The sequence below is a fragment of the Somniosus microcephalus genome, chromosome 19 (assembly GCF_052327205.1).
Source record: "Somniosus microcephalus isolate GS21.2 chromosome 19, FLI_Smic_1.0, whole genome shotgun sequence".
NCBI lineage: Eukaryota > Metazoa > Chordata > Chondrichthyes > Squaliformes > Somniosidae > Somniosus > Somniosus microcephalus.
In genome coordinates this window covers 22,531,674-22,555,400 of record NC_141005.1, presented here as the reverse complement: position 1 = coordinate 22,555,400, position 23,727 = coordinate 22,531,674, and the positions used below count along the sequence as shown (strand labels likewise).

General features: G+C 48.2%; 1 protein-coding gene across 7 annotated transcripts in view; it reads right to left on the bottom strand.

The window, feature by feature from the left end:
- Positions 1–23,727, bottom strand: part of LOC147103625 (acyl-CoA dehydrogenase family member 10-like) — a 65,274-nt gene that overhangs the window by 36,781 nt on the left and 4,766 nt on the right. For 6 of the 7 annotated variants that reach the window (XM_085961371.1, XM_085961368.1, XM_085961375.1 and 3 more), the window contains exons 2-9: positions 16,703–16,912; positions 14,493–14,641; positions 10,436–10,627; positions 7,062–7,220; positions 6,294–6,453; positions 4,476–4,617; positions 3,731–3,799; positions 36–217 (exon numbers count right to left, since the gene is read on the bottom strand). In XM_085961371.1, coding sequence (XP_085817497.1) covers positions 36–217; positions 3,731–3,799; positions 4,476–4,617; positions 6,294–6,453; positions 7,062–7,220; positions 10,436–10,627; positions 14,493–14,641; positions 16,703–16,898 — 1,249 coding nt within the window. In that variant the 5' untranslated portion in view covers positions 16,899–16,912. The remainder of the gene's footprint in view (positions 1–35; positions 218–3,730; positions 3,800–4,475; positions 4,618–6,293; positions 6,454–7,061; positions 7,221–10,435; positions 10,628–14,492; positions 14,642–16,702; positions 16,913–23,727) is intronic. The other variant, XM_085961374.1, reaches the window with a different exon arrangement.

The following is a 23,727-nucleotide window of genomic DNA, read 5'->3' as shown; positions in this document are numbered from 1 at the left end:
GTAATAATCAATTAGATCCATAAGACATTCCTTACCATATTTTCCATAATCCTCCAATCCAGCAGCCTGGATGTCAGCGTGGTGAATTTGGCAGAGAACACTGTTCATGGCGGTGTAAATGTCTCTCCGCTGGCTGGCGGTTAATCCCGGTAGTGTTGGGTCCTTAAATGTCCTTCCCGGGCAGTATTCCATCAGGTAAAAGGAAGTTCCAAGAACACTGGAAAATAGAAAAAATTACTGAGAACTTTGCCTCTGTTTGCAAAGGAGGGATTATCATTCAATCCTTGCGCGCAAATGCATGTTAACATATAACTAGGTCAGAGGGCACCACATGGGTCCCAAAATAATACTACATTTAAACAAGTGATAGTTAAAAGTGTATTATGTGCACTTGCAACACGAGTTCCAGTAGAATCTAAGTTGGGTTCAGCTTATTTTCAAAATTTAAAATCCAGCACAAGCCATATCCTGACAAAAATCCACAAAGCCACACACATCAGCTAGTCTTTATCTAAGAGAGGTTCTACTCTCTTTACCACCCGCTCTCAATCCCTCACTATCCTAGAATGCCCCAGTCTCCCTTTATTTCCCCTTCATTCTCCAGTGTCTCTCATTTGCTCCCATTTTTCTCCATTATTCTTTCATACCTCCTTTTCTCCTCTCTCAGTGCCCGTTTTCCCCTCTACTTCTCCTTTTCTCTCTCTGTCTCTCAGCAGCTGTTTGTTTCACACCAGGTAACATTACCTGACTTTTTTGCTGCATTTGTGACGGTGGCAAGTTGAGGCAATGCTACTACTTGTGTCAGCTTGCCTCAGTGGTAGCACTCTCACCTTTGAGTCCAAAGGTTGTGGATTCCAGCGCCACGCCAGGACTCGAGCATACCACCTCGCCAGACCAGTGCAGTTATGAGGAAGTGCCATCTTTTCAGATGAGATGTCAAACCGAGGCCTCACCTGCCTGCTCAGGTGGACGTAAAAGATCCCATGGCATTATTCGAGGAAGAGCAGGGAGCTCTCCTGGTGTCCTGGCCAGCATTCCTCCCTGAAGTACCACCACCAAAACAGATTAACTGGTCATTCATCTCGTTTGTATTATTTAAATGGTGATAGATTGGGAAATGTTGATGTACAGAGGGACCTGGGTGTCCTTGTACACCAGTCACTGAAAGCAAACATGCAGGTGCAGCAAGCAGTTAGGAAAGCAAATGGTATGTTGGCCTTCATTGCAAGAGGATTTAAGTACAGGAGCAAGGATGTCTTACTACAGTTATACAGGGCCTTGGTGAGACCACACCTGGAGTACTGTGCGCAGTTTTGGTCTCCTTACCTAAGAAAGGATATACTTGCCATAGAGGGAGTGCAGCGAAGGTTCACCAGACTGATTCCTGGGATGGCAGGACTGTCGTATGAGGAGAGATTGGGTCGACTAGGCCTGTATTCACTAGAGTTTAGAAGAATGAGAGGGGATCTCATTGAAACGTATAAAATTCTGACCGGGCTAGACAGACTGGATGCAGGGAGGATGTTTCCCCTGGCTGGGGGGTCTAGAACCAAGGGTCACAGTCTCAGGATACGGGGCAGGACATTTAGGGCTGAGATGAGGAGAAATGTCTTCACTCAGAGGGTGGTGAACCTGTGGAATTCTCTACCACAGAAGGCGCTGGAGGCCAAGTCACTGAATACATTTAAGAAGGGGATAGATTTCTAGACACAAAAGGCATCAAGGGATATGGGGAGAGAGCGGGAATATGGTATTGAGATAGAGGATCAGCCATGATCATATTGAATGGCGGAGCAGGCTCGAAGGGCCGAATGGCCTACTCCTGCTCCTATTTTTCTATTTTTTATGTTTCTATGTTTGCTTACTGTGGGCCCATTCTGTGTGAAAATTGGCTACCACATTTGCCTACAAAACAACAATGACTACACGTCAAATGTAATTCATTGGCTATGAAGAACTATATAAATGCAAGTTCGTTCTTTAGTTGTTTGCTATCCACCTTGTTTAAATGATGACTTTGTGCCATAGGCCCATGAATTATTGGGTAGGTGGAAAGAGTCGCACTTCAAACACAGAAAAGCCACATGCAATTCCCATGATGGTATCTGTCCACCCCAATTCAAGCTATCCAAGCCTTCAAATCCCAGCTTAATGAACACATTCCTGAAGAGAGGCCGTATTAACATAAGAAATAGGAGCAGGAGTAGGCCTGCTCCGCCATTCAATAAGATCATGGCTGATCTGATCTTGGCCTCAACCCCACTTTCCTGCCTGCTCCCCATAACCCTCGACTCCCCTATAGTTCAAATATCTGTCTATCTCTGCCTTAAATATATTCAATCACTATTCAAATATATATTCAATCACTATATTCAATAATGCAGGTGGCACCAAAGAGGACATGGCTACAAGTGCTGGGATCACCCACATTACCCAGCGCTGGAGAGCTAGTACTGTCTATTTCAAGACCCACCATGGGAAAGAAAAAACTGCTCTTTCACCATTACATAGTCAGGTTCATTGGGTGCTCCAGTTGTCATGCAAGCACCAAATTACACAGCTTCTATATGTTCCTACATTACAACAGTGACTACACTTCAAAAAAGTACTTCATTGGCTGTAAAGCGCTTTGGGACCTCTGGTGGTCGTGAAAGGCATTATATAAATGCAAGTCTTTCTTTTTCTTTTGTGTTGAAATGCAGTGTATCCAACTGGTATTCTCAGAGCCAGCAGCTTTAAATTGGCTCTAATCGCATACCAATCCAAAGTCATGCCCCCACTGCCATTGATGGAGCCTGTCCAGTAAACAAGTGGCATCATAAGTTTAGAGAGAGTCCTTTTTTTAAAAAAAAGTACTGCCCCAGACTTCCTTTCCCCTTTAAAAGATTATTTTATTTTTGGTCTCTCCCTCCCAGTGGGGATGTTTATACTCTTCACTCTCCCTGATGTCCATCTCGGACACTAAACAAGACATCAATCTCCCTTTACTGTAGCTCAATAATGTGCTTCAACAGCACCAAAAGACTGAATACTTCCACCTGCCACACCAGCTATTTTTTAGCATCTGAGTGAAGCTGCTGAATGTCATGTTGTGTATTCACATCTACTAGGATCTGGGTCAAATTTTCTCTGATAACGATCCTGTGAAGCGCCTTGGGACGTTTTACTACAGGTATGTTAAAGGTGCTATATAAATGCAAGTTGTTGTTGTTGTTTTGGATCGCTAATCATCCTACCAGAGGCAAGAGGACAGCACCTTGAAACCTAACATCACCTAGCTTCCATGCCCACCCTGTTTCTTCAAACAGAGTTCCTTTCTCCTCCTCTCCAATACATTACTCTGACTGAATGGTATATATGGGTACGGTAGCATAATGGACTAGTAATCCAGAAGCCTGGACTAATGATCCGTGAACTCAAATCCCACCACGGCAGCTGGGGAATTTAATAATTAAATAAATTAGTTAGTATCAGTAATGGTGACCAGGATTGTCGTAAAAACCCATCGGGTTCACTAATGTCCTTTAGGGAAGGAAATCTGCCGTCCTTATATGTAACTCCAGACCCACAGCAAGTCACTCAGTTGTCAAGAAGGCAGCTCACCACCACCTTCTCGAGGGTGGGCAATAAATGCTGGCCTTGCCGGCGATGTCCACATCCAATGATTAAAAATAAAATTAATGATGCGCACATACTTAGGCACTGCAACAACGGAGCTTGGCTTTTGTACCTGGGGTCCTCGCAGATGGCAAATGTCTTGGGAACAGGAACTCCCGCGGCTCCAAGAGCTTTCATCACCCTGAATGGACCACAAAATGAAATGAAACTTATTCAACCTACTAAAACACGGTAGCAGCAAGTTGACTGCAGAATAATATTCAGAACGGAGCATAATTAACTGTACACGCCCACTGAAACGCACCTATTTTTAACCAATTTTCTCTCCTCCTCCCCTGAAGGTGCCAATTCTCACTGGCATAGAGTTCAACAGGTGCTGGGGGCTTTCACCCAAAGCTAGACAGTGAGTGTTGGCAGTGTATTTGACTGTGGGGAGGGGGGGGTGGGCGCAACATAACCATGCCCAAATTCAACACCCATATATACACTCCAGGTGATCAAGAGCTGGAAATTGGTCTAATTTTCCCCTCTTTAGTCCAGGGACACCGAAGCCAATAGTGCTTCGAGTGCCAACTCGGCTGAAATCAACTGAATTGGCACAGATGGGAATCCAACTGGGGACCTTCCTGATCAGTACGGCTCACCACCAGGCAGTACAGTTACCTAATAAGGCATTAAGGAGCTATGAGCTGAAAACTTTAGTTTTATAAAGTGGCTGGCCCAGAGACCCTGGAACCCCCTACACCTGATAGCAGGCTAAGAATTAAACATTCGGCTCACTGAGCTGCTGACTGAGTGAAGAGGAATCATCAGTTTTGTAAGACACAGCGACTCTCTCCATTTTACTCACAACACACCTGTACTCTCTCTCCACTGCGTGTGCTGACTGCGGTAGTTTTCCAGGTGGTTTCTTTCTCAGGGTCAGCTGTTGGTCACCACTCCGCACGTGGTATGTGGGGTTGGATTGGCTGTGACTAAACTGCCGGAGAGTCAGCGGCTCTGAAACCAGACACAACCATTTGGCATATCAATCCAACTTCATCAGTACAAGTAATTACTATCATGGCAACACTGATAACTCAAATAACTCTACAGGACATCCGGTGGCATGGTGCACCACTCAACTACCTTGCTGCGCTACAGAATAGTTGGCTGCAGGTTCTCTCTGGGCAATCTCTTCCCAGTGTCAGCCTGGTTGTCTAGGGAGAGGCAAGCAGGACAAGTCAATCTACAATCTTGTGAGCATCTCCTAATGTTCAGTGTGTAAACCCCCATCAGCCGACCATCTCTGAGCCTTCTTACATTACAACAGTGACTACACTTCAAAAGTACTTCATTGGCCGTGAAGCGTTTTGGGAGGTCCCAAGGTCATGAACGGTGCTATACAAATGCAAGTTTGTTCTTTCTTTCCCAAACAGGGACCAAGGGGGTACTTTGGGGATTGGGGGGGGGCCGTGCTAAGTACAGGAAACTTTCTGGTATCCGGCACTGACGGGACCGAGCTGGTGTCATACCATCAAAACTGCCGTAGAAACCAGCGCCAATGTTAAAACATACGGAGCTTCTGAGCTCTGTGTGAAGCAACAAACCCTGTTGCTTAGCAACAGCTTCAAAACAGTCGGCGTAGCTTGCAAGCGTCTCTGTAGCTAAGCAACAGCTTCAGCTAGACCTTGCAGAGCCACGACTGCAGAAAAAAAGCAACGAAAAGAAAAAAAACTTATCTGAACCGACTCATGAATTTTGCCGGTGGATAGAGCTTTCCGGACATTTAACCTCCGGATAAACGAAAGTTTCCTGTAAATGGGAGACACAAACTCTCAAAATTGAAAAGAGCCCTAACATTTCTCAATACACCATTTGTTTAAAATAAAGCTTCACTACAAACTAAAATAAAGGGAACCACATTATCCCTTTGAAATTAGCCACTCATATCAATGCTACTCTCCTCATCTGGGAACGCAGTACGCGCCAACCCCGGGGCATCCAATCAACTAGTTAAGCCACTGCTTGGCCAAACACGGTCAGCCAACTGCTGCCTCCCTCCTGGGAAAAACATTTAATCGCTGCAGGAAGTGAGCTTATGCAAAAAGCAATCTGCAGTTGCTACCTTAGAATGAAATCTCCACAGGAACTAAAAGAAATTGATGATAATGGGACAGGGCAATTGTACTGTAACTCAATACAATAAAAGGCATGACTGGGCAGAATAGTGAATGTGCAGTCACTCACAGTGCAGTATCTACAGAGTCATCAGAGAAGCTCCAGTTGATGGCATTTCTAAAACTCTTCTTTCTACAAACACAATTACACAAACTGCATCTGGCTGGAAGGTTTGCTTTAGATCTGAAATTTCTTCCAGTTCAAAAAATGAAAATCCAGAAGAAAAGCATTTATCCGAGGTGACCAGTTAATCACATCCCAGCACACCCTGTGTGCGCCATTATTTCATCACACTGTGCATCGCTTCATGTCATTTAATAGAGTGCCGCACTAGAGTGAATCTGCTCAAGTATCAGAGCCATTTAGTTGTCCAAACAGGGATCATTCCAAAAACTGTTCTAATAAATGGTGTCCCATTGTAATGAAGCTATTCTACAAATACGCACACTTCCGGTGCAAACAGTTCAGTATGCTCAGAGTTTGGGTCGGAGCATGGCGCTGGATGGTGGACCTACCTGCTGAACTTAGCCCCAGAGTCGTTTGGAGATACTCCTTCAGTCTGTCTGTAGGAATCTCCATGCCCTTACGAACAGCCTGTGTGCCATGCACATAACCGTGCAACGGGAACCCCAGCATCGATTCCAACTCCTGAATGGCTGTAGCTGTGTCTTCAACCTAGAAATTAAAATGAAACATCTTTTCTGTATTGCTGTTCAGCTGCAGATTCCCTGTTCTCCATGTAGCAGTAGGAACTTGAACTTGAAGTGAATGCAATTATAAACTCTCCACTGGAGCTCTCCAGTGGCCTCACGAGTAAAAGCAACACCCAGTGCACCATTCAGACCAAACAAGGTCCTAGGTTTGATTCCTAGTCTGATCTCCAGCTGGGGAAGCTGTTGACAGCAGTCCCCCTAGCTAGAATGTTAAATAAGCCATGGTTTCCACTCTTGATTGACAAACAGTAACCTAGAAAATATATGTGGATAGGATCAGGCTCTACTGTGATGCCTCAACAGTCGAATATCCAGCTGATATTCACCGTCTAGTTCATATATAAATGTCCAGTTGGCCAAGGTACTAGAGGTCTGAGGAAGGTTGTGTAACCATACCCCAGCAGGAGAAAATACCATCAGATGATGGAGGGAAAGAAAAGCCATAATTCATTTCTAGAACACTAATGTCGCCTTTACACTGCAGCTCTCTCTCCAGTCACTTCTCCACTGTGTGCTACGACCCTCCAAATTGTTTCTCTGTGCCCAGCAACTACCAATAGACAGCCTTACCTTAATAGTGCTGATTCCGAGCTGAGCTGCTGCTTTCAGGTTTGGTCCAAGGTCATCGAGGAAAATTGATTCTTCAGGGCGGACCTTCAGACGTTCCAAACACCGCTTGTAAATCTCAGGGCCCGGTTTGGAAACTCCTTCACGGCATGACTCGACAATCTGCAAACATTGAAGAAAATGTCAGAAAGCAGTGAAGCTAAGGACCTCGGTTCTCAAACCAATTTGATTCCTGCATCCGTCTCTCGCAATTTGTGCTCTTGCCTCTGCTGTCCTTTTTGATCAGAGGCCGGATCTCTGATGAACTACACAAATGACAGGTTTGGGGATCAACATGATCGATGCAAGTTTACGAAAATATCTACTAACGTTTGCTTATACAATTAATAAGCATTGTTGGATAAGTGGTTATAGATGTGCAGGGAACAACAGGAGAACAGATCATGCTTTCAAACCCTCATGTACTATAAAATCATAGCCCTCTGGGGACATGACTTATACACTAATACATATCATATGTTACTGCTCACAATAACAAAATCTTTTGCAATTTTTGCACTCATGACACATACACTTATTTATATAGTACTAGCTGGAGTGCCCGGCGGTGCCGAGGCTTTTTCGAGGGCATGCTGTTGTTGGAAGAGAGAGAGCGACTGGGGGGAAGAGAGAGAGCGACTGGGGGGGGGGAAGAGAGAGAGCGACTGGGGGGGAAGAGAGAGAGCGACTGGGGGGGAAGAGAGAGCGCGACTGGGGGGGAAGAGAGAGCGTGACGGGGGGGAAGAGAGAGCACGACTGGGGGGAAGGGGGAGGGGAAGGGGGAGGAAGGGGAGGGGGAGAGGGGGGAGGGAAGGGAGGAAGGGGAAGGGGGGAGGGAGGGGAGGGGGAGGAAGTGGAGGGGGAGGGGGAGGGAAGGGGAGGGGGGAGGGAGGAAGGGGGGAGGGGAGGGGTGGGGGAAGGAGAGGTGGGGGAAGGAGGGGGGGGAGAAAGGGAGTGGGGGAGCCAGCAGACCCTCTCCCCTCTGCCGGCGATGGCTCCGCTGAGCTCTGTGCCGCCCCACGCACTGACATGCCGAGCGCAGCGCCCCGGTGAGCCCGAGCCCCGCCCTCCCGAGGCCGGGCCTGAGACGGCCGATTGCGGCTGGCCGGGCCCGGTTGCCTTGGTAACCCTCCTCTCTTCTCCCGATCTCCGGGACCGGGCCTGAGCGGCTTGAGACGGCCGATTGCGGCTGGCGAGCCCGGTTGCCGGGGTAACCCTCTCCGCTCCCCCTCCCCTCCCGAGCCGAGCCCCGCCCCCCCCCCCCCAACCTGCTCGCTTCCCTCCGGCCGCGCTCTGTGTGGAGGTGCGCGTGCGCCGTGCAGCACGAGGAGCTTGCAGTGAGCCCAGCCAGCCTTTACCAAGGTGGCTGGCCGGTGGTTCGGAATCGGGCCCAGCGGGCTGGCCGGTGCGTAGCTCGGGCGTGGCTGGGCAACAGACGCCCAGACTTCGAGGCCTGCCTGGAAAAACGGTGAAAGGTAGGAAAATTATAGAGGTTAGTAAAAAGATTTTCAAATGAATTAACTTTTTTAAAAACAATTTGTGTTTTAAAAGCAACTTTTTTTTTGGTGGAAATGTAGATTTGAAAAGAAACACGCAGAAAACGGGAAAAAGAAATGAAAAGTTTGGAATCAAGATGGCGGCGACTCACCTCGGTTCAGAACGATAAGGCCCACCCACACACGCACCGATTGGTCGACCGTCAGGTCGCCGAAGTGTAGGATTGGTCAATCGTCCCATCACTCGGCTCTAGGAGGGCCCGCCCGCACACGCCAGGAACCTGCCCCCGCCACGCAGCGATTGGTCGACCGTCGGGTCGCTCGACCGTACGATTGGTCGACCTCGACGTCACTCAATGCTAATGAGCAGATAATGAGCGGAATTTTGAAAGTTTTTTGGATACCGCGGGCGCAATTTTTGTCCGGCCGAAACGTAAATACGCTTACGACCGTTCCGGAATCGTAAGCTTTCTTTTGATGTAACGCACGTGTAGGTACGCTCTGTAACTTTAGAGTGTATAGCCGGACAGACACACCGAAGGACAGACAGACAGATAGACAGACAGACAGATCTATCCTTTTATATATATAGATAGATTTAAGCATGCAACTTGAAAAGGATTTTGTGTTTCAACTGTACACAACCTCATTATCTTGTGCAACCATACGATGGCTATTAGCCAGGCAGATCATTACAGTCCAGCCCCTAGTCATTTATAACAGAAACATCAATCCCCCTGCCACCCTCATACGTCTTCATAACCTCAAGGCTCAATTTCTCCAACTCGCTTCTTGCCAGCTCCCCTGCACATCGGCAAATCAACCTGAACTCTAAGGCCTGCATCGTACCCCACACAAAGTCCTTCCCCCTCCATCACCCCATCTCCATCACCCCTGTCCTCATCAACCTTTCCTGGCTCAGAATGTTATCATCTTCAAACCCCTTATGGCTTTATTCCATTCTACCTTTGCAACCTTCCCAGCCCAAATGTTCCAGCAGGCAGGAGTTACTCTTCTGATTCTGAAAAACTGGGCATTTCCTCTCTCTCTGCTCCCCTGCACTTTGGAATTCTTTGCCTATGCCTCTTCATCTTGCTAGTTCTCTCCCCATCTTCTACAGCCTCCACAGTGCTTACCTCTTTGTCTAGGTCTTCAGTCACCTCCCCTAATGCTCTCCTCCTTCCTTCTTATTGTCCCAACACCTGATTCCCCTGTAAAGCATCCTGACACATCTCATTTTGTGAGAAGTGCTATAGAAATGCAAGTTGCTGCTACGCACCAAACTCCTTGGGAGGCTCTATTGTAGAGTTCATAAAAATACACACGGACCCACACATACTTGCTTAACCAGCATTTCCCATCTATAGTAGGTGCAGTACTTGAGATGCACAAGCGAAAATGTCCACAAAGACCATTTCCTAGACAAAAGTATGATGCTCACCAATACAGTATTCAGTGAAGATCCTTTTTATTTTATATTTTCATCCCTTGTAGAGGCACATTTCACTTCCAAATCGCCACTAACATCCCTGTAGCCGACCACCAAGAGGTGTCAGAGTCTGACAACGTATGATGAGCCCGAGTTTCCCTCACCTTTGCTGAGCGATGCCACAGGCTCCACTTAATGTTTCCCTGCTCAACATAACTCCGGCCAGGAAATGAGTGGCGCAGACTCGAAGCGGAGTCTGTTCCCCACTCTGTGGCACCGAGTGGTAGCACGCTAATGCTCAGCACTGCTGCACCAAAAAGTAGTTCTAATCAGAGTTTTCCCTTACGCACCTACCACAGCAGAGATGCAAGAAAGGAAATAAAATCCTGAAGTGCTTGATGAATTGTACTCACCACATCAAAATGAACTTTCTCCAAAGGCAAGAAACTCTGGCCTTTGAGCCAGAAGTTATTAGTCAGTACAGCAGTTTGCAGTCCCTCCGCCCTGATACACTGGACTGCTTCTCTCATCGCAGGACAAGGCTGATTTCTCAGATGATTTGTCACTTCTAATAAATAGGACTGGATTGGATCAGAGGTCTGATTCTGTGTAAAGAAAAGGAAAACTGTTCGAGTTAGTGACAGAGAGAAACAATGTGAGAGAGAGAGAGAGAGCGAGGAGAGTGACAGCAAAAGAAAGCCAAGCAAGAGAAACAGCAAGAGCCAAGAAACAGTACACGAGAGAAAAAAAGAGAGAAAATAAAAGAACAGGGAGAGCATGAACGACAACGGGATGGCAGCAGCAAAAGTCTGAGTGAGGATGGCTGCGAAATCAGAAATGAGAGTAAAATAAAAGATGAGAGATTGGTCAAGATTTGGGGGTAGGGACTGAAAGGGAGAGAGAGTGCATGTGTGCAAGACCAGGGAAACTGAGAGCAAGGTGAACAAGACAATGAAGAGAGGGACGAAGATGCAGAGAGGAGCAAGACTGGGCTGAGACTATTAGGTGCAGTGCACTGGTGGTAGGTTAAGGATTTGTGTCTACAATTCCCCATCTCCTAAGTTTCAGATGTAGGCCATGCTGTCAGCCTGGTGTTGACGTGAAGGGTGGCCAATCAAGCTGGACGATTCACGCAGAGCAAGGACTGTGCCATTCAGACTTCCTGGTGGCTGGTTACACAGCAGCCCTGGGAACAGTGTTGAACAGAAAGGCCTAAAGTGGGTGCAGGGAAGGGACCAAAAAAAGGAGAAAATAAGAGGTGAAAACACGACACTGACAGAGGCAATAATATAACAAGAGGCGATACAGGAAAAGAAAAACAGCAGAGGCATTACAAATGAGAAAAATAAAAAGAGGTGGAACACAACAATACAGTATCTGCACCGCTGAGGGTGAATGGAAAGCAATGCCACATTTTAGGAATGCAAAATATGGGTAAATAACCCCACCACCGACACCACACAGTTAATCCACATTCCTGCTCACCAAGCAGAAGAAAGGACACAAAATGGGCAGTGAATGAAAAGGGAGAAAGATGCAAAGGAAGCAGGGGTGGCCAGGAGTGGACAGAGAAAGCAGAGAACGATTTACCAGGACAGTCAATCCTACTCTCATGCAGTCTGAAGACCTGGGAGTTCCACACAAGCAGGTGTGTCTGTATCAGTGCAAATTGTTCTTTACATGCTCTGTTTCTGTACTGGATGCAGGAGGATAATATCTGAACGAGTCATAGTTGTCTTTATTTTCACATACAGGCCCCAAACAAAAGGGGATCTGAGACAGGCAGACAAACATACATTTGACGTCAGATTAAGAACTTACTTCTCCCCCAATCTTTTTCCCTTCTCTCCTGAAGACACTGACACTAGTACCTTTTGACAAGTGGTTGCTCTTTAGATGTGAGCCTACATAATGCGGCTATTTGAGTGTGCAGGAAGGAACTCCCAGAAGAATCCTCTCCCCACCTAACAAACAGAACATAAGAACATAAGAAATAGGAGCAGGAGTAGGCCATACGGCCCCTCGGGCCTGCTCCGCCATTCAATAGGATCATGGCTGATCTGAATCTAGACTCACGTCCACTTCCCTGCCCTCGCCCCGTAACCTCTAATTCCCTTATCAGCTAGGAAACTGTCTATCTCCATTTTAAATTTATTTAGTGTCGCAGCTTCCACAGCTCTCTGGGGTAGCAAATTCCATAGATTTACTACCCTCTGAGTGAAGAAGTTTCTCCTCATCTCAGTTTTGAAAGGGCAGCCCCTTATCCTAAGATTATGCCCCCTAGTTCTAATCTCACCCATCAGTGGAAACATCCTCACCGCATCCACCCGATCAAGCCCCCTCACAATCTTATATGTTTCGATAAGATCGCCTCTCATTCTTCTGAACTCCAATGAGTAGAGTCCCAACCTACTCAACCTTTCCTCATACGTCAACCCCCTCATCTCTGGAATCAACCGAGTGAACCTTCTCTGAACCGCCTCGAGAGCAAGTATATCTTTTCTTAAATATGGAAACCAAAACTGCACGCAGTATTCCAGGTGTGGCCTCACCAATACCCTGTATAACTGCAGCAAGACTTCCCTGTTTTTATACTCCATCCCCCTTGCAATAAAAGCCAAGATTCCATTGGCCTTCCTGATCACCTGCTGTACCTGCATACTAACTTTTTGTGTTTCATGCACCAGGACCCCCAGATCCCTTTGTACTGTAGCACTTTGCAGTTTCTCTCCATTTAGATAATAACTTGCTCTTTGATTTTTTCTGCCAAAGTGCATAACCTCACACTTTCCAACATTATATTGCATCTGCCAAATCTCTGCCCACTCACTTAGCCTGTCTGTGTCCTTTTGCAGGTTTTTTATGTCCTCCTCACTCACTGCTTTCCCTCCCATCTTTGGATCGTCGGCAAACTTGGATATGTTGCACTCGGTCCCTTCCTCCAAATCGTTAATATAGATTGTAAAGAGTTGGGGTCCCAGCACTGACCCCTGCGGAACACCACTAGTTACTGATTGCCAGCCCGAGAACGAACCATTTATCCCAACTCTTTGTTTTCTGTTAGATAGCCAATCTTCCACCCATGCCAGTATATTACCCCCAATCCCGTGATTTTTTATCTTGATCAGTAATCTTTTGTGTGGAACCTTGTCAAATGCCTTTTGGAAGTCTAAATACACTACATCCACTGGTTCCCCTTTATTCACCCTGTATGTTACATCCTCAAAGAATTCAAGCAAATTTGTCAAACATGACTTCCCCTTCGTAAAACCATGCTGACTCTGTCCTATTAAATTATGTTTATCCAAATGCTCTGTTACTGTATCCTTAATAATGGACTCCAACATTTTGCCAACCACAGATGTTAGGCTAACTGGTCTATAGTTTCCAGCTTTTTGTCTACTTCCCTTCTTAAATAAGGGTGTTACGTTAGCAGTTTTCCAATCTGCCGGGACCTTTCCTGAGTCCAGGGAGTTCTGGAAAATGATCACCAATGCATCCACAATCCCTACCGCCACTTCTCTCAAGACCCTAGGATGTAGGCCATCAGGTCCGGGGGATTTATCCGCCTTAAGTCCCATTATTTTACTGAGTACCATCTCTCTAGTGATTTTAATCGTGTTTAGCTCCTCCCCCCCATTGCCCCCTGTTTGTCCAGTGTTGGGATATTTTTAGTGTCCTCTACTGTAAAGACTGATACAAAATATTTGTTCAGCGTCTTTGCCATCTCCATGTTCCCCACCACTAGTTTCCCAGTCCCATCCTCTAAGGGACCAACGTTCACTTTAGCCACCCTTTTTCTTTTTATATAGCTGTAGAAGCTGAAGAAAGGTAAACCAAGAAGTAATGTTAGGTGATGCCAAACTTAGGTTTTAAGCCTGCATGAGGACTGGAAAACTGAGGAAGGCAAGGAGCCCCACAGTTTGGAAGTCCTGAAACAGAAGGTGTTAAAGTAGCAGACCACGCACCGAGTCTTGATTTCAACACAGTAGGAATGTAGAGAAGGATGAGCATGTAGGATTGGGGTTGCAACTTATAAGGAACGAGTCAAAATGTTCAGAGGTACACTGGCCACAGTACCATCAATAAAAGAGAGATAATTTAGAGGTGAACTAATAGGTCATGTTAAAAGGGGCATACTGGGAAACCTGGCTGTTTTTATCTGCTCCCTAACGCAGGGCACTGTGGATGATTGCAGTACTACACTTATTGACCCAGCTGGGATCAGCTAGCTCAGGAAAACAGGAAAAAAGAATTGCACCTTTTTGGCGAGTATGGCTGATTACTGCACTGGTAGCCGCTTCACTCCCTAGGTCATTGGGGGAGCCTCGTGCGAGGGAACTAGACAGCCACGTAGAGTACCTCAGCAGCAGTCAGTATCCTCAGGAGAAGAGGCAAGAAAATTGGTGGGGGGAGTGGGAGAATTGTTATTTTAAACCCGAGACATCAGACTCAATATATAATACTTACTGCAGCCCCCACCTCTTTGCTGCACACTTTTACAAGCTCCTCGAATGTCAGTTCTCCTCTCATGCACCGGTCCCAGGCAATGCGTTTCTCCCCAGATAATATAGCTTGCCAGATCGATCCAGCTTGAAGACCATTCTGCAGCTCCAATTCTATTGAATACAAAGGGGCACAGGTCACAGATTATAGAATACTGGAGGTGGAGGAGCTATAAAACCTGTATACAGTGGGTGCTCTATAGCTACTTCAACTAACGCAGAACTAAAGAACGTAGAAAATGACAGAATTTACTATATTTCATATTTTCCTACGCACGGCCACATACTTTAAGTACAGGTATTCCACCCCCAAGCCCGCACAGCTAAGAGAGCGGAAAACCTGTTCCTGGTTCTTCACTACTAACACTCTGAAACCTTCCAGTAGGAAAGGTGCAAAAGCAGCCAAGGAATGAGTCTGTCCACCCACCCCCATTGGTCCCTTCAAAAAAGTGCTTGGCCTCAACTCATTACTTCCCTAAGAATGGCACAGCGGAGGCAAGGAACGCAGAATTGCATGTGCAACCCTTTGTCCTATCTCTCCATCTACGAGATGATTCAAGGACATCTATAAATGCAAGTTCTAGTTCTATTCTATCATGCCCACTATTACATATTTTAAAAACCCTGCTCGAGAGGTGTGACGGAATGCAGGTTGGATATCATACTCTAGCTGATATAGCAGGTTGGCTATCATACTCTAGCTGATATAGCAGGTTGGGTTAGAGGTGCACTGGAGAACAGGAGCATTTCACCCCCTCACCACGCCAATTTTCTCCTGGTGGTAGTTGATTCCTTGCTGGGGCATAGCTCCATGGCTGCTGGATGCCCTCCAGTACCTTGCCCAAGTGGCAATTATTCAAGTGTGAGCCTGGACAGTGATTGCCTGTAGGCTATTCAACCACAGGTGGCACCACAGCCAAGCCCAATGCTCACAAGATTACAAGAAATTAATATGAGCAAGGTCATTTGACCCATCCTAATTCATCCATCCAAAAAGACACTATAAATCCCGCCATTTCACCATCTAATTGTTTTTTTTTAAAAGATTCCATGGTTTTCACCTCCACTACTCTATCTGAAAATCCATTCCAAATGTTAATCACACGGTGTGTAGAACTAATTCTTGATAGCAGTTTTAAATTGACCTTTTACTAATTTGAACCCGTGTTACCTCGTCCTACTCAGTTTAATTTAAAGCAATATTCCGTATTTACCTTTTCCATTTCCTTATATAAGACCTCTACTTTTAGCGCACCAAAAAAATTAGCGTCCCTGCGGCCGAAATTCATCAATAGCGCCCCAAGAGGGAAGCGGGGCACTACTGGAAGCACCCCGCCTCCCTCTTGGGGCGCTGCAAGGGAATATCGCGGCACGTCGCGCTGCGGTTTTGCAGGCCTTCCTCCCCTTCAGCTGAGCCACCGGGATCAGAGTGCCGGCAAAAGAGCCCGGCACTCAAGAGAAGTGCCGGGCTCATGGAGCGCAGCCGGCACTCGGCGGGAGTGGGGAGGAGGGGTGCTCAGGAGGCCAGGGACGGCAATGGAGGCAGGTGCTGGCAAGCGGCCAGCAACAAAAATGGCCGCCCAGCACCTCGCCTTTAATTAGGCCCCCCTGACCCCGTTGGACATAGCGTCCGGCGGTAAGTCAGGAGGCGCTACTGAAGATCGCAGCCGGGGCGCGATGACATTGCTGTGCACGGCGATGACGTCATTTCTCCCCCCAGGTTTCTCCAGTCTTTTTATAGCTCCAACCCTTACCGCTAGAAATCAGCCTCCTGATTCCTCTCTGCACTGCTTCCAGTGCATAAAGGTCTTTGTTTCTCAGTGACCAGAACTGTACCTTTTCCAACATCCATACATGCCCGCTCCCAGCAGGGGTTAGTGGATAGTATTCAGGAGAAGCAATCGTGGCCAATTTTTCCCCTCTCTTGCCCGAGGCCACTGAGGCAGATTATATTGCCCTTAGAGTTATCCCAGATGGGATCAGTTAATTCAGCACATATCAGGCATGGTCCCTGGGATCTTCATGGTTTCACTGAGCCACGAGGGGGCAGCAATCATTTTTGCACAAGCTGTTTTTAGATAAAATATGCCACTCCATTAACAAACCTGTAAAAGTTCGCTTCCGAGGGAATTAATTTTTAAAAAAAACAAATAAAATCTCTGCACATCTGCTCACCAGCAGCCAACTTGTACGGAGAAGGAAGCAGAACTCCACCCATGTCAAAAATCACAGCCTTGTACCGCTGAGAGTCAGAGTGTTTCCATCGCGACGAAACCCACACGGAGACATGTGGTTGTTTGCACAGGGACACGAATCTTTGTGCCTTGGCCAAGAAATAGTGCGGAGCACGGAAAATTCCAGAGACAGACATGCTGGTGGGAGTCGCTGTGGAAAGAAACAGGGGTTACAAAAACGGTGCCACAAAACAAACTGCAGCAAATATTTCTGAACGGAGAGCCTGAGCATGCTGAAGCTGCTACTGTCAGAACACTGGACCAGGAGACCTTAGGTCATACTTACCAACATCAGGGGGAAAAAAGGAGAAAGAAAATTGGCGTGGAACTGACAGGGATAGCGGTGTGATGAAATCTTCCATTCATCACTGCCTGTGACTGAGATCGGTTTCAGTGTCATTTCCCTTCCCCCAGACCTCATTGTATTGTGTACTGGAATGTGCTGTATTGTATACTGGAATGTGCTGTGTGTAGGGCTCCGCCCATACCTGGCCCCGTTTGTAAGCTAACTCAGTCTGGCCTCAGTCTCCAGAACGGAGACATCTCTCTCTCTTACGTGTTACGTTCTAAGTTAATAAAAGCCTTGTTTTTGTTCTGCTAACTTCGAGTCTCGGAATTATTGAGGCACATCAATTTTATTAACTTATTTTTCAACACTATGGATCAACTCCTGAAACCCGAACGTTTGGATTTGGATCAACATGCTCCGGACGCATCAGCACGCTTCGGACACTGGTTTGAGTGTATGGAATTCTTCCTGGACAATTCCGCAGCCGTCAAAGACGCTGCGGACGCTGCGAGGATGAGACTCGGAATTCTGCGGAATTGGGTAAGCCACCGGGTTTACCCCCTCATCCAAGACGCCGAGACGTACCTTGCCGCCTGCGACATCTTAAAGGCGCATTACCAGCAGCCTACGAATGAGGTGTATGCTAGGCACCTGCTCGCTACCCGCGCACAGCGACCTGGGGAATCGGTGGAGGAGTTCCTAAGCACTCTGAAAATGCTTGGCAAAGACTGCAAGTGCCGAGATGTAAAAGCCGCAGTGTACACTGACGAGCTTGTTCGCGATGCCTTCATCACAGGCCTCAGCTCCACTTACATCCGGCAAAGACTGCTGGAAAAAACGGGGTTGGACCTGAAACAGGCTGCGGACACCGCGCGATCCCTGGATGTGGCCCAGAGAAACTCGGACGCCTACTCTTCAGCCCGCGCCGTCCACGCCGCCACGTGTGCACCGAGGGCGCCGCCATCTTGGAAGGCATCTTCCCCGCCCGACAGCCCGACACCGGCTGGGCCCCGCTCTCCCCCCAGAAGCCCTACGACAGCCGCGACGCGTCAGGGACCCAACTGCTACTTCTGCGGGCAGCCAAAGCACACCAGAAACCTGTGCCCGGCGAAAGGCACCACCTGCTTTAAGTGCGGTAAGAAGGGGCACTTCGGGAAGGTGTGCAGAGGGAACCCCGACGGAAAACCAACCGCCGGAAAACCCGCTACCGCCGCGTGTGCGCCGTGGGAGCGGCCATCTTGGACGCCATCTTGCCCGACCTCGTGGGGTCCGCCATCTTGTGAGCAGACAGCGTGGACGCCATCTTGTATCGATCAGGGCCCTACAGTGGCATCGGTCACAGTGGACCAGACCAGGCCGCACCCGCTATCCAGATCAATGGTGGACATCGAGGTAAACGGGTGCCGGGTTAAATGTTTAATTGACAGCGGAAGCACGGAGAGCTTTATCCACCCAGAACTGGCACAACAACTCTCCCTAAAGGTGGTCCCTACTCAGGGTACCATCTCTATGGCTGACAAAACCCAGACATCGACCATTCTGGGTTACTGCACGGTACAATTGTGCGTTAACGGAACTGTATATGATAATTTTAAAGTATTAATCATGAAGAACCTATGTGCGAGCGTGATCTTGGGCCTGGATTTCCAGTGCAACCACCAAAGCATCACGCTCAAGTACGGTGGGTCCCAGCCGCCCCTCACAGTGTGCGGTCTGGCTACCCTGAAGGTAAAGCTGCCTTCGCTATTCGCAAACCTTACCCCTAACTGCCGGCCAATAGCGACCAAAAGCAGGAGGTACAGCTGGGAGGACAGGCGGTTTATCGCGACCGAGGTAGACAGGCTACTGAAAGAGCGCATTATTGAACGCAGCAACAGCCCGTGGCGCACCCAAGTGGTAGTGGTAAGGGGTAGCGAGAAGAAACGGATGGTGATCGACTATAGTCAAACGATCAACAGGTACACCCTACTAGACGCCTACCCGCTACCCTGCATATCAGAAACGGTGAACCAAATCGCCCAATACCGGGTGTTCTCCACCATCGACCTCAAGTCAGCGTACCACCAGCTCCCTATCAGACCAGAGGACCGCCCGTACACCGCCTTCGAGGCGAACGGGCGCCTCTACCAATTCCTCAGAGTCCCCTTTGGGGTGACGAATGGGGTCTCGGTCTTCCAGAGGGAGATGGACCGCATGGTCGATGACCACCACTTGCAGGCAACCTTCCCCTACCTCGACAACGTCACCATCTGCGGTCACAACCAGCAGGATCACGACTCGAACCTCGAGAGGTTCCTGAAAACCGCACAAAAACTCAACCTCACCTACAACGAGGACAAGTGCGTTTACAACACCACGCGCCTCTGCATACTAGGCAGCGTGGTGGAGAATGGGGAAATCGGACCAGACCCCGACCGATTGCGCCCCCTACGGGAGCTGCCCCTGCCCAACACTCCCAAAGCCCTGAAAAGGTGCCTGGGGTTATTTTCTTATTATTCCCAATGGGTCCCCAACTACTCCGACAAAGCCCGCCCCCTCTTGAAAGCATCCTCTTTCCCGCTCTCTGCTGAGGCCCACGCCGCCTTCAAAAGCATTAAGCAGGATATTGAGCGGGCCACGCTACAGGCAGTGGACGAGAACACTCCATTTCAAGTGGAAAGTGATGCGTCTGACTTCGCCTTGGCGGCCACCCTCAACCAGGCGGGGCGGCCCGTAGCTTTCTTCTCGAGGACCCTCCAAGGGCCCGAGATCAGACACTCCTCCGTGGAAAAGGAGGCCCAAGCCATCGTGGAGGCAGTGCGCCACTGGCGCCACTACCTAGCCGGCAAACGCTTCACCCTACTTACCGACCAGCGGTCGGTAGCGTTTATGTTCAATAATAAACAGAGGGGGGAAGATTAAAAATGATAAGATTCTTAGGTGGCGGATCGAGCTCTCCACCTTCGAGTACGACATCATTTACCGGCCAGGGGCCCTTAACGAATCCCCTGACGCCCTCTCACGAGGGATGTGTGCCAGCGCCACCGGGGATCGGCTACAGACCCTCCACAACGACCTCTGCCACCCAGGGGTCACGCGGCTGTTCCACTTCATAAAGTCCCGTAACTTACCCTACTCGATTGAGGAAGTTCGATCCCTGACCAGGAACTGCCGCACTTGCGCTGAGTGCAAGCCTCGGTTCTACCGCCCAGATAGAGCCCACTTAATCAAAGCTACACAGCCCTTTGAGCGGCTCAGCTTAGATTTCAAGGGCCCCCTCCCGTCCGTCGACCACAATGTTTACTTCCTGAACATTGTGGACGAATACTCCCGGTTCCCATTCGCCTTCCCCTGCCCAGACATGACCAGCGCCACGGTCATTAAATGCCTCAACAGCCTGTTCTGCCTGTTCGGTATGCCGAGCTACATCCATACGGATAGGGGGGCGTCCTTCATGAGTGAAGAGCTACGCCAGTACATGCTGTCCAGGGGGATCGCCACGAGCCGTACCACCAGCTACAACCCCCGGGGTAACGGCCAAGTGGAGCGAGAGAACGGGACAGTATGGAAAGCAGTCACTCTAGCTCTAAGGACCAAGGGCCTCCCTATCTCCCGCTGGCAGGAAGTCCTCTCGGATGTGCTCCATTCGATACGGTCGCTATTGTGTACGGCCACTAATACCACGCCTCATGAACGAATGTTTGTCTTTCCCCGGAAATACACCTCAGGCGTATCCATGCCGTCATGGCTCTCCACCCCAGGTCCGGTACTCGTGCGAAGGCATGTGAGGGGCCACAAGACGGACCCTCTCGTGGAGCCAGTACACCTACTCCACGCCAACCCCCAATACGCATATGTCCGGCACGCCGACGGAAGGGAGGACACCGTGTCCATAAAAGACGTCGCCCCAGCCGGCATCGACAACAACCACGGCAATAGCGGCAACGACGATCACAGCAACTCTTACCCACCCACTACTCTTTCATCACCCCCGGAAGAACACCGACCAACGGCACCCCCACCAACTACCCCTTCAACAACCCTGGCGGCACCCCCGGCAGAGACCCAGGAGGCTACCAGGGACACCCAGCCGACACCCGCGGCACCGCAACAGCCACGTCGGTCGCAGAGGACTATCAAACCCCCGAACAGACTAAATCTATAGAAGGGGTGAATGTGATGAAATCTTCCATTCATCACTGCCTGTGACTGAGATCGGTTTCAGTGTCATTTCCCTTCCCCCAGACCTCATTGTATTGTGTACTGGAATGTGCTGTATTGTATACTGGAATGTGCTGTGTGTAGGGCTCCGCCCATACCTGGCCCTGTTTGTAAGCTAACTCAGTCTGGCCTCAGTCTCCAGAAGGGAGACATCTCTCTCTCTTACGTGTTACGTTCTAAGTTAATAAAAGCCTTGTTTTTGTTCTGCTAACTTCGAGTCTCGGAATTATTGAGGCACATCAAGCGGCTTAGGAGGTGAAGTACTTTTGTTTCCTCATTTCCATCACTGTGTCTGGAGCAACAAAGCTACAATCTCTGCCCCACTCATATCCTGGCCTCGCCCAGCTTTGACCTCAGCAGAAGGGGACAACTCTATTCCGTATGAATGACGTCACACCGCCACTACGAGGAGCACACTGGCCAATGTGAGTATATTCAAGGCTGAGATACGATAGATTTTTGGACTCTAGGGGAATCAAGGGATATGGAGATCAGGCGAGAAAGTGGAGCTGAGGTCGATGATCAGCCATGATCTTATTGAATGGCGGAGCAGGCTCGAGGGGCCGTATGGACTACTCCTACTCTTATTTGTTATGTTCTTATGTCCAAAGCAGTGACAACAAATAGAATCTCAAACCACTCTTGCAAACTCCAGCCTGTAACTCATTCCCAGGTGTTTGTTTCTATATATAAACCCATCTGACTCACTCAATTAGATTCTAACCCAGAACCAACACCTGTATCCATTCTCTAGTTACAGCTTCATTATGTTTGGTGTTTATTCTATTGGGAGGGATATCTCGTGTGATGCAGTAACACAGCTGCCCTGACACTAATCAGACTTATATACTGGGACAAAACTAAAATACATCAATTGCAGTTCTTATTATAATCCAAACACCACATCTTTGGAGATACATATATATATATATATACACACACACATATACATAGATACACATAATGTGGAGGGAAAGGAGTACTTCTTTGATACTCACCCCTTGTTTGTGGTCCATGGGCAATTCCTGATTTGGAATATTTTAGCCACTACCGATCTCACTAACTTGCCCAGTAGAGGGTGCTCACTTAATACAGTACGCTGTTCATATGTTGTAGTACTTTGGTCCCTGCGCCATTAGAGGGGGTTACCATCTTTACAATTACATTCACACCTGTCAGATTTTACTCACTGGCACGGCCGTCAGAAACCTGCGTGTATGGATTTTGCACTCAAAATGAGGAATTTTCGAATACTGCAAGTCTGTGGAGATTTTTTTTAAAAATCCAGACATTTTGCTGCGACTTATATGTCTTTGCCTCCCTCTCACCTCTGGATCAGTTGCTACCTGCCACATGAAGGAAATGTTCAGGTCAAGAAATTTTTCTGCAGCTAAACTTAGTCTGTTTCCTCATTTACTGGGCGAGAGCGCAGGTTAGTGCCGTGAAGTGTACAGGAAGATTCGTCATTCCAGACTCAAGTAAAGCTAGCTGCTCTTTAGATGTAGATTGAGTGCTGTACTTGTGAGGTTGTGGTTGGAGCTCACTCTACAGTCAGCCACAGCACTATAATAATACATTGACATGATGTCAGGAAGCACTTCTTCACACAAAGGGCAGCGGAAATCTGGAACTCTTCCCCCCCCCCAAAAAAGCTGGGGGTCGATTGAAAATGTCAAAACTGAGATTTAGGGATTTTTGTTAGGCAAGAGTATTAAGGGTTACAGAACCAAGGCGGGCAGGTGGAGTTAAGATACGGAGCAGCCATGATCTCACTGAATGGCCAAACAGGCTCAAGGGGCCGAATGGCCTACTCCTGCTCCTAATCTGCACCTGGAGTACAGTCAGCTTTACTCGAGGGCAAAATAACAATGTTCCAGTATTCGTTGTTGCACTAATCCCAGCTGTTAAGCTCTAACTACAAGGTACAGAGTAAGTTTAGCTGGGAAAAACAATTGGGATTTGGGGGCAAATTTTGATTCAAATTTCCACTGATTTCTGATAGCCCTGCTCAATGAGACTCTTGGGTCAGTCCTGGCTCATTGGTAGCACTCCCACCTCTGAATCAGAAGGTTGTGGATTCAAGCCTCATTCCACCACATAAATCTAGGCTGAAACTTCAGTGCAGTACCGAGGGTGTGCTGCATTGTCGGAGATGGAGTCTCTCAGGCGAGACTTTAAACTAAGGCTGTCTGCCCTCTTCGATGGGTGTAAAAGATCCCATGGCACTATTTGAAGGGGAGCAGGTGAGTTGTCCCGGCCAATATCTATCCTTTAACCAACACCATCAAAACAGATTGCCCGGTTATTCGTTTCATTGCTGTTTGCAAATTGGCTGCCACATTTGCCTACAGAACAAGTGACTAAATTCAAAAGTAATACTTTGGGATGTCCCGAGAGGCACTATATAAATGCACGTTTTTTTGGTTTAAAATGTAGCCTTTAATGCACATCAGTATTGAAAATAAACACAACTCCTT